Below are 14,429 nucleotides of genomic sequence, written 5' to 3'. Positions count from 1 at the left end.
AATCCTGCAACTCTTTACACTCAATACCTTCCGCCACAGCATCTACCTTAGACTTCAATTGTGAAAGGAGATAATTTTGGTATTTCAACATGTGAAACTGGCAATTCAAAGCCCTCATGGCTAAAGTGGAAGAAGTATACACCTTCTTTCCCCATCTATCCAAAGCCCTTGCCTCTTTATCAGAAGGAACAGGATTTTTAACAACAGAAGCCTTAACACCTTTAGGGCCCTGAGAAACAGTTTCCGGGTCTGCCCTAGGACTCTTAAAAAGATACTTATGAGCTTCAGGCACGCTATAATACCTATCTGGTTTAACTGGGGCAGGAGGCAAAGAATCAGGGTTCAGGGAAGCCTCTGCAAAAACATCCTCTACCACATCCAGAACAGGAGGTATAGCTAAAGGCCTATGCTGGGGTAGAAACAAAAATTCCCTAAGCCTTTTCCTGGAATCAGAGAAATCTTGACCTTCCCATTTAAAATGCTCCCTCATGGAATGAAGAGTCTCTGAAAAAGAAAAATCCTCAGGAGGAGAAGCCGAAGGTGTAGAGTCATCTACATCAGAATCAGAATAAGGAGGATACTCCTGCAAGTCTTCAGCCGAAGACTCAGAAGCCTCCGAACACTGCTCAAAACTCTCAAGCTCAGGTTCCACCCTAGGCCTCTTATCGGGGGGGGGGCATAGAACCTCTAATCATAGTAATCAAATCTTCTGCCATTTTAAGCATATGTTTCTTAGGCAGAGACCCTGAAGAACTAGGGGAGACCCCCACTGAAGTTAACCCTGGCCTGCCTCTAGAAGAAGCCTTGGAAACAGAAGGGGAGGGCCTAACCACCTTAGGAAGGGAGGGGAGAACAGCTACCTGAGAAGCCCCTTCAGCCTGGCCTACCTCCTGACTACCTCCTGAGAGGACACATCTTGTAACAGTAAAGTCTCTCCCTGAGAATCCAAAGGAACTTCTGGTAGAACCACCGGCTCCACCGAGCCCTCTAAAGAACCGACGTCCGGGACAGACGGTTCTTCCACCCTAGGCTTCGCTGCTTTGTCCTTGCGCTTTTTAGCCGGGCGGCGGAGCATCCGACGGCATGTTGTAATTACAACGCTTCCCAAAAACTAACCTGGCACAATCTAATCTTCTCTTAATAGTGCGTTTGTTAAATCTAGCACAAGAGCGACAACCAACAACGTCGTGCTCAGGCCCTAAGCAAGGTATACACAAGGTATGGTAATCTCTATGAGGTATCCGTTTCCCACAAGAAATACAGTTATTCACTTTTTCTGACATCCGGTTAAATACGGAGGCAAGAAAAAAACCAAAATATTCCCCAACGGGGTACTTAGCCAACTTTGATTCGGTCTGAAACTCCGACTTCAGAAAATTTCAGAACGCCAACCTGCACTCGCAATACTGCTTCTGCATCGGACCATGCGGCAAAAAAGACTGTGGATATGACGTCGGTCATGCGCATTTGTACCCTGACGTCCTGATGTCAGACAAATGCGCCTTGACCGACGTCAGCCTTATACTTTGGTATTCGGGCCGACTGGGACAGCGGACTACCCCTAGTGTTAGGACTGCAGCAATGTGAGATGAAGAACATCTGCATTAATTTCTAAGCTACTCAGTAACTCTTATGCTTATGTTAAGATATGTTCTTTTCTCTCTAATTCCTTTTAGATTAAAAAAAGGCACAAAATAAGGCTGTCCAATATCATAGGTAGGTACTAGGCTATCGGCCCAAGGGCCTACGTAAGCCTAGCCAGCAAGGTACCATAGCTTACGCCACCCAAGAAAGTTATTTTCCTGTGCCACTGTCCAGCAGAGAGACAGAAGTGATCCCCGGGGTGTACTTCCTATTTCCCATCCACTCATCAAGATTTTTCTTGAAGAGTGCTAATGAAGAACTTTGCTTGACATAGATGGGTAGCTTGTCCCTGAGTATTGGAAGTCTCTGGGACAGGAATCTATCCCTCCAGCGTGTCCTGTTTATTGTGGTGACAAGATTTAGGTCCCTAGAGCGTGTAGCTTGGAGGGATTGGGATTTCTTTAGGTGTAGCATGTCCAACAGCACTGGGTTTGACATAGCTTTACATGTTAGGCAGAGATCACCTCGGAGTAGGCGATATGCTACGGAGTAAAGCTGGAGTTTTTTGAGGCGGTCAGTGTAGGGCATTTGTTTGAGGCCAGTAATCCTCTTTGTGAGATACTTCTGTGGCCTTTCTAGCTGCTGCAGATGTCTTGTGAGGTACATTCCAAAAGGGGCGTTGTACTCTATAATGGGTCTAATGAGTGACGAGTAGAAGGGAACAATGACTTCTTTTTTTCCTGGATGAAAACCCTTTTATGATGAGGTGTGCCACGTAGAAGGACTTCCTAACTACTGTGGCGATGTGACTATCAAAGGAGAGACTACTGTCCACCTGGTCACAAGGTCTCTTATCACGCATTTGGTGTTAAGTAGATTGCTGCCTATGTGGTAGTTCATGGGTACAGAGATTTTACCAAAGGGGATGACACTGCACTTTTTGGCATTGAGCTTGAGGCCATGGCTCTGACACCAGGCATCTGTCTCAGTGAGGCCCTTCTGTAGGATGTCCACATCATTTGGGGACTTGACTATGGCTCCTAGTTTGCAGTCATCCGCAAACTTCATCAGCCAGAGGCCTTCTGTGTTAGCCTGTATTTCAGAGAAGTAGATACCAAACAGGAGAGGCCCCAAGACAGAATCCTGTGGCCCTCCACTTGTCACAGCCTTGAGGTCAGATTTGGAGTCTGCAACTTTTACAGTGTGGGTTCTGTCAGTGAGCCAGTTGGCAACCCATCTTGTGACATAGAAAGAAGAAAAAGACCTTATGTTGTGACGTAGGGATTTATACCTAGTTTAGTGAGTTTAGCTATAATTCCAGAATGGGGGATGGTATCGAAAACCTTGGCGAGGTCAAGATAGGCTGTGTGAGCCACCTTACCCTCATCCACGGCTTTGGTGACTGCCTCAAAGAAGTCAATCAGGTTCAGGAGACATGATCTGCCTTTCACAAACCCGAACTGGGTGGGATCCAGAGCTTGGAGGTTACCAATGTCTGTCACCTTTACTTTTTCCATTAGCTATAGAACCCTTTGCTAATAGTATTAGATCCAATAAGAATATTCATGGTATCAAAATAAATGAAGATTCTGAACTAAAGATTCAGCTCTTTGCTGATATTTTACTAACAGGAAACACAGAAAACTCATTAGAACATATAATTAGTTCTATAAGACAATTTGAAGAAATCTCAAACTTAATATTTAATCATAAGAAAACAAGTACATAATTAACAAAAAATAAAGAAAAAAATCATACAAAAATATTCCAACTCCAATTGGAATAGCAATCAAATGAAATACCTTGGTATAACCAATATGTCTAATAGTAAAGAAACATAGAAACTTTCAACAGGTTGTTGATAACATTTTAAGTTTAGTCAAAAATTGGAACAGAGTCTTCTTTATCATGGAAAAACAATTAATGCTTATTCAGATGGTAATTCTCCCTAAAATATTTTTTGTCTTACAATCTTTAGTACCATCTCCACCAAAAAAAAAAAAAAAAAAAAAAAATGAAGAGCTTGAATGAGTAGATAGTCTACTTAGGGAAAGATCTGAATCCTTTGAATCCTGCAAACAACAATGACAGGAGTCAAGCCTTTGATGAACACCCTTGGGGCAGCAAAGAGACCAAAGGGAAACGCAGAGAATGGAAAATGCAAGGAAGAAAGAAAAACAAAAATTTCCAGAAAAGATGGTGGATGGAGTTGTGAAGGTATGCATTCTTGAGATCCAGAGAAACCAGACAGGCCTGGGGTAAAAGAAGAGGAAATAAAGTTTTCAGAGATAACATCTGAAAGGGAGGTATCTTGAGAAAGATGTTCACCCAGAAGCGATCCAGGACTAGTCTCAAAGTGCCTTCCTTTTGTCAAACCAGAAACATCCTGTAGTAAAATCCTTTCCCCATCTGAGCAGGAGGCACTGAGGCACTGCCTGAATGGTGCTCTGATCCAAAACAGAATGAACAACCTCTGGAAAATGAGAAGAGCTGTTCTCGAGGAGGTTCAGAAATGCCTGAAATGAGAGGAAGGGATTTCCAAACCATGAAGTATCCCTGACAGATAATGGACAATCCAAGAGTCTGAAGTTATCTGGAAGAGACGGGGACAGACAGAGGGACAAAGGAACCTGGCCGAGGGCAGGAGGAAGTAAACTGTCAAACAGAATCCAGCTTATCCTAGAAAGGAAGTTTCTGGGAGGCAGGAGTCTGAGTAGAATTAGCAGGAGGCACACATCTAGAACCTTTCTTGCTCTTGGGAGGAGGGTGACAGTACCTACTAACAAAAGCAGACTTAGGGGGATAATACCTCCAAAATTTGGGAAAAGGAGAAACAAAAATATGTTTCAGCTCCTGTAATGCTTTACCCTTGTCCTGAACAGACTTGAAAAGTTCAGCTGCAGCAGATCCTAAAATATTCTTATTATCCAAAGAAGCATCTGAAAGTTTGGTTAAATGTCATCAGGTAAAGCCTGCAGGTGAAACAAATAACAACACTGCATAACTGACCCAAAGGCAGCGGCCCTAGGAGAGGCATCAACTGCGTCATAACCACATCTGAGTGTCAGGCAACTTGAGAAGTATAGCCAAGCAGGGAAAAGGGCAGAAGCCTTCTGCTCGGAGTCAGGAAGGTCAGAAACTACCTTAGAAACATAAAAAAGAAGGGCCAAAACATACCTGATCATTCAAGTCTGGTAGATGATGGCCCTAATAGATAAAGTGGCAACATTGTAAACTTTTTTGCCCAGCCTTTCCGTAGCCCTATTATTCTTATCAGAAAACAACAGCTTGGTTGAGAGAAATAATTTTAATGGGTTCATCAGAGGAGACTGACACTACAGAAGAGTCAGCAGAAGGGCATTTGTAAAGATATTTGCACTCCTCACGAACTTTATAAACACTATCTGCCTTCTTAGGTGCAGGAAGAGAGTCAGGGGCTACAGTGTTGACAAGGTATCCAGGAAGGCAGCCAGAACAAGAGAAAAAGCAGAGGTCTTAGGAGACTCCAGCTCATATCATCTTTTTTGAACCTCAGTGATTTGAGAACAATTCTACTTAAAATAATCCATCATACAGATACTGGTATCCCCAAAGGAGAGCTCTTCCAGGGAGGAATCTGGACTTATAGACTCCTAATACTCAGAACTGTAGTCCAAAGTTGAAGGGATTTGGGAAAAGTAAGCCAAAGATTATTCATCCGAGTCCAGGTCTTCATCTTAGGAGTCCAATTCCCTGGGTGTCCAAGTGGAGTGGAAGACCAGGAATGAGAAAGTACAGAGACCCCTTTAGGAGACTTCAAGGCCATCAAAGCATTAAATAAATCCCAAGTGAAATCCTGCCATTCACATTGGGGATCCTTGACAACAGAAGAAATGCACTAAGTTTCTTGTTTCTTTTTCTGGTGAACATCTGCACGAAACACCATTGGAGGGTCAGACCCCTGGCAAGATTCAATAAAGGTCATCAGAATCTTCTCCTGAATTAAGATCTGAGGAATCCCCCACAGTCCATTTATAAATAATTAGCCGAGGTTCTCTCTCAACATCAAGTACAAGAGTTTGAAAAAGCCTCTGAGGACATGTGAGAAGCTGGACCTATGCCGGCCACTGATGGGTTGCGGCATAGGAATCTGAAGCAACTACCGGCTTTCACCAGCCTTGAGAGAGACATCCAGTGGAGGCTGAACAGTAGCTGGGTCAGACCTAACTGTTTTGGTCTTCATCTTGGCAGATTGCTGGCCCTCAGAATGGCAGGATTCCACAAGAGCACCCCGAGCCAGCAACTTCAAACGTAGGTTGTTTTGGTACACGGAAAAGGAGGAATGACAACTACATAGGGCATTAGGCACAAACACCTGGCAGACAGAGCACTGTGTATGATCTTGGGAATCACCCAAACAGTTAGAAATCACCCAAACAGAAGAGACACTGGTCATGACACTGTTTATAGGGAATCTGCCTCCCACACTGACATTCTCCCTTTCTGGATGACATGAACACAATAACCACAACAAAAAAATAAGAAGTAACCCCAATGGGGCACTTACCTGAAAAGACAACTCAGTAATCAGCACAGCAGAAGGGTGTTCAGGACCAAATTCAACAATGGTGTTCGGACTAGCAGCAAACAAGTTCTGCACGTTTGCATCCAAACATTACCTTTAGGCCTCTGGCTGACGAAGTGCAAACTAGGAGCCATAATCAAGTCCCCAAATGATGTGGACATCCTACAGAAGGGCCTCACTGAGACAGATGCCTAGTGTCAGAGCCATGGCCTCAAGCTCAATGCCAAAAAGTGCAGTGTCATCCCCTTTGGTAAAATCTCTGTACCCATGAACTACCACATAGGCAGCAATCTACTTAACACCAAATGCGTGATAGGAGACCTTTGGACCCAGGTGGACAGTAGTCTCTCCTTTGCTAGTCACATCGCCACAGTAGTCAGAAAGTCCTTCTACGTGGCACACCTCATCATAAAAGGGTTGTCATCCAGGAAAAAAAGAGGTCACTGCTCCCTTCTACTCGTCACTCATTAGACCCATTATAGAGTACAACGCCCCTTTTGGGATGTACCTCACAAGACATCTGCAGCAGCTGGAAAGGCCACAGAAGTACCTCAAAGAGGATTACTGGCCTCAAACAAATGCCCTACACTGACCGCCGCAAAAAACTCCAGCTTTACTCCGTAGCATATCGCCTAATCTGAGGTGATCTCTGCCTAACATATAAAGCTATGTCAAACCCAGAGCTGTTGGACATGCTACACCTAAAGAAATCCTAATCCCTCCAAGCCAAATGCTCTAGAGACCTAAACCTTGTCACCACAATAAACAGGACACGCTGGAGGGATAGATTCCTGTCCCAGAGACTTCCTATTCTCTGGAACAAGCTACCCATCTAGGTCAAGCAAAGTTCTTCATTAGCACTCTTCAAGAAAAATCTTGATGAGTGGATGGAAAATAGGAAATACACCCCGGGGATCACTTCTGTGTCTCTGCTGGACAATGGCACAGGAAAATAACTTTCTTGGGTGGCGTAAGCTATGGCACCTTGCTGGCTAGGCTTACGTAGGCCCTTTGGCCAACAGGCTAGTACCTACCTATGAACCTATAAAGCCCAATGTCTTGCATGAGGAGAATACGTGTGATGTATGGCAACTATATATTATACATTCATATAGAAATGGTACAGGCAATGGTAAGAATTGTATTCTGATGAAGTCTCCCTAGCAGAGATGAAAGCGCTCAATACGTTATTTTTAACTATTTTTGTATGTCAATAAATCTTATTCAGATGTGGATCAGACCGGTCTTATATATATATATTTTTCTTTCAGTATTATATATCTTATTCGTTTTCATGTATGGCAACTATAATAGCTGAAGGCTTTGGTATACTGGCCAGATGTTGGGCTATTCTTGGCAAGAGATCCCTTAGGTGATGAATACTGCAACAGTGACATGGAAGGACATCTGATGATTACAAAGAAATCTGTAGCAGGCACAGCTCTTAGATTCCACCTTATTAAACTTGAGACAGGTAGGCAAGAAAATTTCAGGATCTCATGGGGGAGAAGGGCTTTGGATACTGGAACAGAGAACCTGTATGCTATCTAGAGAGAGAATTTACATAACAGTACATTGTTTTTAAGGGTCTACAGATGAGCACTGCCAGTGATATTCCTCTTTTATGCCATCTAGGTATCAAGCATACAAAAAGGATATATGCATAATATTTACTGAACAAGTGTTGCAGAAGATATGGCCAGGGACAATAAGTCATGTGAGCAGTGCCAAAAGGTTGGAAAGGCAGGAGACAAAGCTAAGGCTGCTCTGCTGCCTTTGATTGACTGAGTTAGACTGCAGCCATCACTACTGTGGGACCTCTTAGTACCCCAAGAACAGCTATACCTTGGTGGTTATGGATTATGTTACTAGGTATCCTGAGGAAGTGGTTTGTTTTCTGCTGAGGAACAGAGGGTGAAAATGTTATTTTACACATTTTTAGCGAGATAGGTTTCCCCCCAGGAAACACTGATGGGCAAAGAAAATAACTATTTCAAACCTGCTGACCTTGCTTGTGGAAGATCTGTGGGGTAGAGCAGTTAAAAACAACCTACCATTCACAAACAAATGGTCTGGTTTAACTCTACTCATAAGAACATGTTGAGAGCATTCACAAACAAGTTGGACAAGTACCTGCCCCATCTTCTTCTTTTGCATAAAGACAGGTGCCCCAAGAATCCACAGATTCTTCACCATTTGAGCTATTTTATAGTCATATATAAATAATCTAGGAAGAGTGAGAGGGTAACGGCCATTCCCAAAGACTCTGTTTTGGAGTATGTACTAAATTTCAGGAATAAGCTTAGAGATCTCACAGGACTGGAAAAGGATCACCTACCTCAAGCATGACAGCAATAATAATTATGGGTATGACTGCACAATAAGAATACATGATTATATCACAGGACGAAATGTAATGCTGTTTACTCCTATTTGACAACAAACATCAAGCCACATGGAAGAGACCCATCACTGTTGCAAGGAAAAGTTCTCTCTCTCTCTCTTTCAAGTCAGAGCCGACTCCTAAAGTAACTCTGTGGAACAGCCACAAATATCCTTGGGGTTTACAAGGCAAAGGTGGAAAACACAAATAGGGTGCAGGTCTTTCTTCCTTATCACACATGCACGAACTCAGAGCTATGGAGAATTTATCCTAATCCTAATCCACCTACTGCATGCCTTTGGAGTGTGGTAGTTAAAAGGAGCACCTGGAAAATAAAACGCTTGAACACAGGGAGGGCATGCAGACTCTGTACAGAAAGCACCCAGAAAACAAACCAGGGAACTTCTTGCTACCTAGCGGCAACTCCAGGTAGGCAATGTTAATCAGGCCTATGAAGACAGTCTCTCACTAGTATTCTATTTGCAGTGGATTACAAAAGGGAGCTATCAGACTTCAGTAAGTGAAGCAGGTATCCCATACCCAAGTTCAGGAAAACATAGCAATATTACAAGGCCTTTGAGACAAATTGATTGCTAAACCAGAGTGCACCCACATTGTAAGTAGTGGGAAGCATTAGCCAACAAAAGGGCAGAGTTAAATGTTTGTGTCTTTCGGCTTTTCCCAGTTAGGGGTCGTCACAGCAGAACTCCGGTCTGCTAATAATTGGCAGTTGATTTTTACGTACCGGCTTGCCAGGCCTGACGCACAACCTTCAACGAAGGTACGCCCATTCACGCATGTCTCCACGCAGAAGATGCTCTAGCTGAGAATCCAACCGGACGTCTTACTGTGAGGCGACAACGCTACCGCAGCACCACCACCGCGGGTACAAAAGGGCAGAGTTAAATACTAAGGTGAAAAGATGCTAACTAGAAATAACCAAAGGGATTAATTCTTGAGACTAAAAATGTACAGTCATAAAAAGACGGTCAGCTGTGGACATGGAGGGTATACATAAACACAGTTTAGCTAACAATTAATTATGACATTCAGCGTATCAAAGACAACAACTGGTACAGAAATCTGTACAAGAAGATATTGCTATTCACAATCAGTATAAAACTTGTAATACACTGGTTCAAAGACAAAGAAAAAATAAAAACAAGTAATAATGCAGCAAACAGCACAAAACTGTAATCAATGCTGCAATTCAGCAAAGAATTTGAAAAGTACACTACCAAAGAACATAACACTACTGTTAGGTTATACTATGACAAATACCTCCATGGTTGGACAGTCAGCTTTGCTACGGATCAATGTTGTTGGTATATCTGTATCTGCATAGTCATCATCCAGGTCAACCACATATGCCATGCGCCCTGGCAAAAACAACTCATTACGTTCAGTGACCTTTGGTCTGAAAAGCATTCGATACACATTACGACCTGCAAAATACAGAACACTTTCTTTAGTGGTGATGCGAGGTTTGGTATTTCAGAAGAATGTAAGATACTGCTCTCTATGAGTTTCCATAACATTAGCCTACATAAACCAAGTTTCCTTACCCCTCTATTTGCATGGTTTTCCCTACAGGTGACCATTGTATGACTAACCATGTACAATGTTAGGAAAATGCCACAATAACCTAGAAACTTGAAAGTGATGCTAAAGAGATCCATTATCATCAATTTCTAAACAATCCAATATTTATTTGTTAGCTAGGTAAGTGAAGTACTCCAATTTAAGGGCCTTTTTTCCATGAACTAACCACAAGTATTAAAAAATGTGAATAAAGTAACAGAATTCTAAGCATTCAACTAATTGTAGAAAACATGCAATAATTAAGCAATACACTAGGTTAAAAAGTGAGTAATACATATTTTACCTACCATAGTAGGGGTGATAGTTGGTCATGAGGGTGGATTCTGAGGAACTTAATTACATCTCCCCCAAATATGCAAGTATATTAATTACTACATATGGTGCACCACTATTATACAATGTCATTATTAAAAACTACGTTTTTAAAATAACGCATTTGTATAATGTGAACTCCAGTGTAGCTCTGACACTCTACATGTTCATGTGACTCAAAGGAGACAGATTCCAAACATATTGTACATGGGCATGCATGTGGCTATATACCCCAATGCATACAAGCTGAAGTCATGTACCATGACCAGACATCGGCAGTGGTAACCCATATGTCAGGAATACAGCAATAGTGATTTCAGTCCAGACATAGTGGAGATTAAGACTTTCTGGAAGGGAAACAGGACTGCTAGGATGGGAGGGTGGAACAAGGTCCCTTAAATAAATAAGTCATTCTGGCTTGTTGGACTGTTCTTGGTTTTGTGAGGGGTTCCTAAATTCTTTTTGGAAACCCTATGCCATTTTTTCTTAAATGTCTATTCACCCACATTTTGGTGAGATGGCATTTTGTTTTTTGTTGAAACTGGATGAATAGAAGCCCTTAGAAAATCAGAAAAAGGACAGCTGAAAAATCCTAGAGATTCCCTGAAACAACTTACATCTTTCATCACACTTCTTGATAAACTCTGCAGCAGACGAACCAAACCCTAAATATCTGTCCAAAGGAGAATTTAAAATCTCTTCATAGGTTCATAGGTAAGTACTAAGCTATTGGCCCTAGGGCCTATATAAGCCTAGCCAAAAAGGTACCCTGGCTTTCGCCACCCAAGAAAATTATTTTCCTTCGTCCCTGTTGAGCAGAGTCACAGAGGTGATCCCCGGGGTGAATTTCCTATTTCCCTGCCAATCATCAAGATTTTTCTTGAAGAGTGCTAATGAGGAGCTTTGACCGATATAGACCGGTAGTTTGTTACAGAGTATGGGAAGTCTGTGGGACAGGAATCTATCCCTCCAGCATGTTCAGTTTATTGTGGTGACAAGGTTTAGGTCCCTAGAGCGTGTAACCAGCAAAAAAGCTAAAAACTGAGGCCTGTTCCAGCAATCTTCAATCAGAGAAGTTCTAACTGCACACTCCTGCCACTAGGGTGCAAGGGAACCTTCTCCAAAAAAGATGCCCTGGATTAGTGCTCAAGTTATACAAACAAAGTTAGATTCAGCATGCCTGAATCTAGTCTATGCTACAGCAAACAAGGATCACCAGTTTCAGAAAGAAACAGTTTAAATAAGCAGTGAAAATAATGCTTTAACCAGAAATTCCCAGCTCAGAAGGGCAGAATCTAGCCTCTCCTCCCACAAGAGTGCAGACCACAAGCCTTCTTAATGTAAAATAACTGGCCTGAAGCCCAAGTGCTTAAACCAAAAGGCTTAGAATAACCGTTACAATTTAATCAGGCAATGCCAAGAAATTTACTTATCAGCGATATATTTCCAGATTGTTTGAGAATCACACTTCAGCCAGAACACCACGAGTTTTCAACAGTGTATGCAAGAATTTACAAACAGAAACTATTTTTAAATCAGCAAGCCTTGAAGCAATCAGAAAACACAAAAGCTGTTAGACCAGTTTTACAAACTCCACCACAGGAGTAGGGGGGAAGCAGTTTCAGGACAGATGAGAAACATAAAACAATGCAAGAAAATATATAAAATAATTCAGTCAGGCAAAAGAATAATTCACATCATCTGGGATGTTCTGAGAATGCAGCCAGGCAAACCTACTCAAAAGAGTGCCAGTGGATATAGCCCTGGAAGAAATATCCACTGAATCATACACACACTGTAAACAAGGAGTTGTAAACTGTGAAACAGAACAAACTAAATTACTTAAAGCAGATTTTTCCTCATAAGAAAGTGCATATAAAACATCCCTAATACATTTACAATTAGTCACAATAAACTTCAACATATGAGCCTGAAAATTCAAAATTCTGAAAATCAAAGTTGCAGAAACATACTCTTTTTCCCATACTTATCAATAATCTTCCCATCCTTGTCACAGTACGACTGAAATTAACCAAATGTTTAGCAGCAGTAGGATTAACTAAAGCTACGGCTTCTGGGTTAGGTTTGGGATGGGTATATAAAAACGTAAAAGACCGAGGAACGTTATACATTCAATCTGCCTTTTAGGGCCAGCAAGCTGACTATCAGGTAAACTGCAGGCAGTGACACACACACACAGACAGAGACAGAGACACACACACACAGACATCCTCCACAGGGGAGGGAACTGGAGGAATAGGCGCAGATTCTGGAAATTCTTTTTGTAACAGTTCAAAATATTTCATGAAAGAAAGAGAAACCTCAGTGTTCTCCACTGAAAACACTATTCTGGAAATGGTCTCGGAGAATGACAAAACCCCACAGAGAATCAGCATCTGAGCTCTCCTCAGAGTCTGAATCAGAAAACTGAGGAGATAAACTCTGTAACTGTATCTCTATTTTCATGCCAAGATTGAAGTATTACCATTTCTTTTACCAGAAACCAGCTTAAAAGAAGGAACTGAATTAAACCCTGAGCTAATGCCAATAAACTACTCCTGTCAAAGGAAATTTGATAATTAAATACATGCTTAGTTTTCTGTTTCTTTTTGACAGGAAAACAGGGACAACAGTGTTACTAATGGCAGTTTCCCAGGGTTGGACACAACATTCTGACCAAAGAGGGAAGTCTTCTCTGTTCCCTCTCCCGGAACAGACAAGAGTGGCTCTACTTTGTCCACTGACAGGACCCCAACAGCTGTAGAGGACATGGCTAACCCCAGACAATAGTGGCTGTAGGTACTTTACCAGCAAGATCCAGGGTAAAAGATGAGTGGTCTGAAGAACAAGCTATAGCCACAGCAGATTAACCACCTGTAGCTCTGGCAAACTGCTAGCCTGCTGTGGTTGCAAAGGCTGTTTGCATAACTTTTTCTTTTTCTAGTTGGAAGTTTGTTCTAAGCTCAAGCTGAAAATGGTGCCCCTTTTCCAGGAAAACAAACCGCAAGATCTGATAAAAATGTAGAAATCTTTAAAAGTCACTATTTTTGTCTCTCAAAAACACAGTAAAAACATTATAAAATGCACTATAAAATACTCTATCAGCACCAAAAAGTTAAATAAACATAATTTCTCCACAAAAAAAAATTAATTTACTTTAAATAACTTTTAAACAGGAAAAAAGTGCACTCCCATTTAAAAGTACAGTTCTCGTGACACTCTGTTAAAACTGAACTCCTAGCTTAACAATAACTTTCCTATAAAAAAAAAAAAAAAAAATATAATAAAACAATCTTTCATGTGGAAGTTTTATCCCAAAAGGAGCTTGTCTTTCCAGCAAAAGAACAGCACAAGACAACAACAGTCCATCATCGACAATCCACAGAAGAACGTACTCTTCAATGGCAGGAAAGCTCTGAAGAGCTTGGCACCTTGTGTTTTTAGTCAGCTCTGCTCAAGCTGACTGACTGGGCATGTGGAAGGGGCCGTGAAGCTCTGGAAGATTGCTGGCTCTTATATTCTTAGCAGGATATAACCGCTATAGCCAATACCATTCAATGATCATTATGCTGAACATCTCATCACTGGAAGCTATGTAACTTATAATTACAAACTAAGCAATCTGTTCTTACCTAGACGGGTCTTAAATTCAATTTTGTGTTCTGGATCTTCGTCTTTCCTGCAAAGAAATTAAGCATCAAATAAAAGAATGGCAAAATCTTACTCTAAGGTCAAACGCTACACCATACCACTTCAAAGGTTAAGTCATAACTCAATAGTCAACACTAAAAAGCAATGGATACTACATTTTTTTGTATCTGAAAATCAATGAGTTATGAAAACCAGCAATACTGTTTCTGCCAAGTACAGAATAATTGGAAAGAGGCCGGCATCTGCTGAACATATAGGTGTCCCTCTCAAAGGGGCCTCTTGGAATAAAGACATGAACTAGAAATCAAAAATAACTAACAAAACATGAACATA

General features: G+C 41.7%; 1 protein-coding gene across 1 annotated transcript in view; it reads right to left on the bottom strand.

The window, feature by feature from the left end:
• The window catches only part of IK (IK cytokine), a 776,265-nt gene that overhangs the window by 494,777 nt on the left and 267,059 nt on the right, over positions 1-14,429 (bottom strand). Inside the window, exons 8-9 of the mRNA XM_044069023.1 lie at positions 14,078-14,124; positions 9,813-9,976 (exon numbers count right to left, since the gene is read on the bottom strand). Coding sequence (XP_043924958.1) covers positions 9,813-9,976; positions 14,078-14,124 — 211 coding nt within the window. The remainder of the gene's footprint in view (positions 1-9,812; positions 9,977-14,077; positions 14,125-14,429) is intronic.

Source organism: Protopterus annectens, chromosome 4.part0 (assembly GCF_019279795.1).
Source record: "Protopterus annectens isolate FY-2018-M chromosome 4.part0, PAN1.0, whole genome shotgun sequence".
In the NCBI taxonomy this organism is placed as follows: Eukaryota; Metazoa; Chordata; order Ceratodontiformes; family Protopteridae; genus Protopterus; species Protopterus annectens.
The sequence above is the reverse complement of the archived record's forward strand: the minus strand, read 5'-3'. Positions and strand labels throughout refer to the sequence as shown.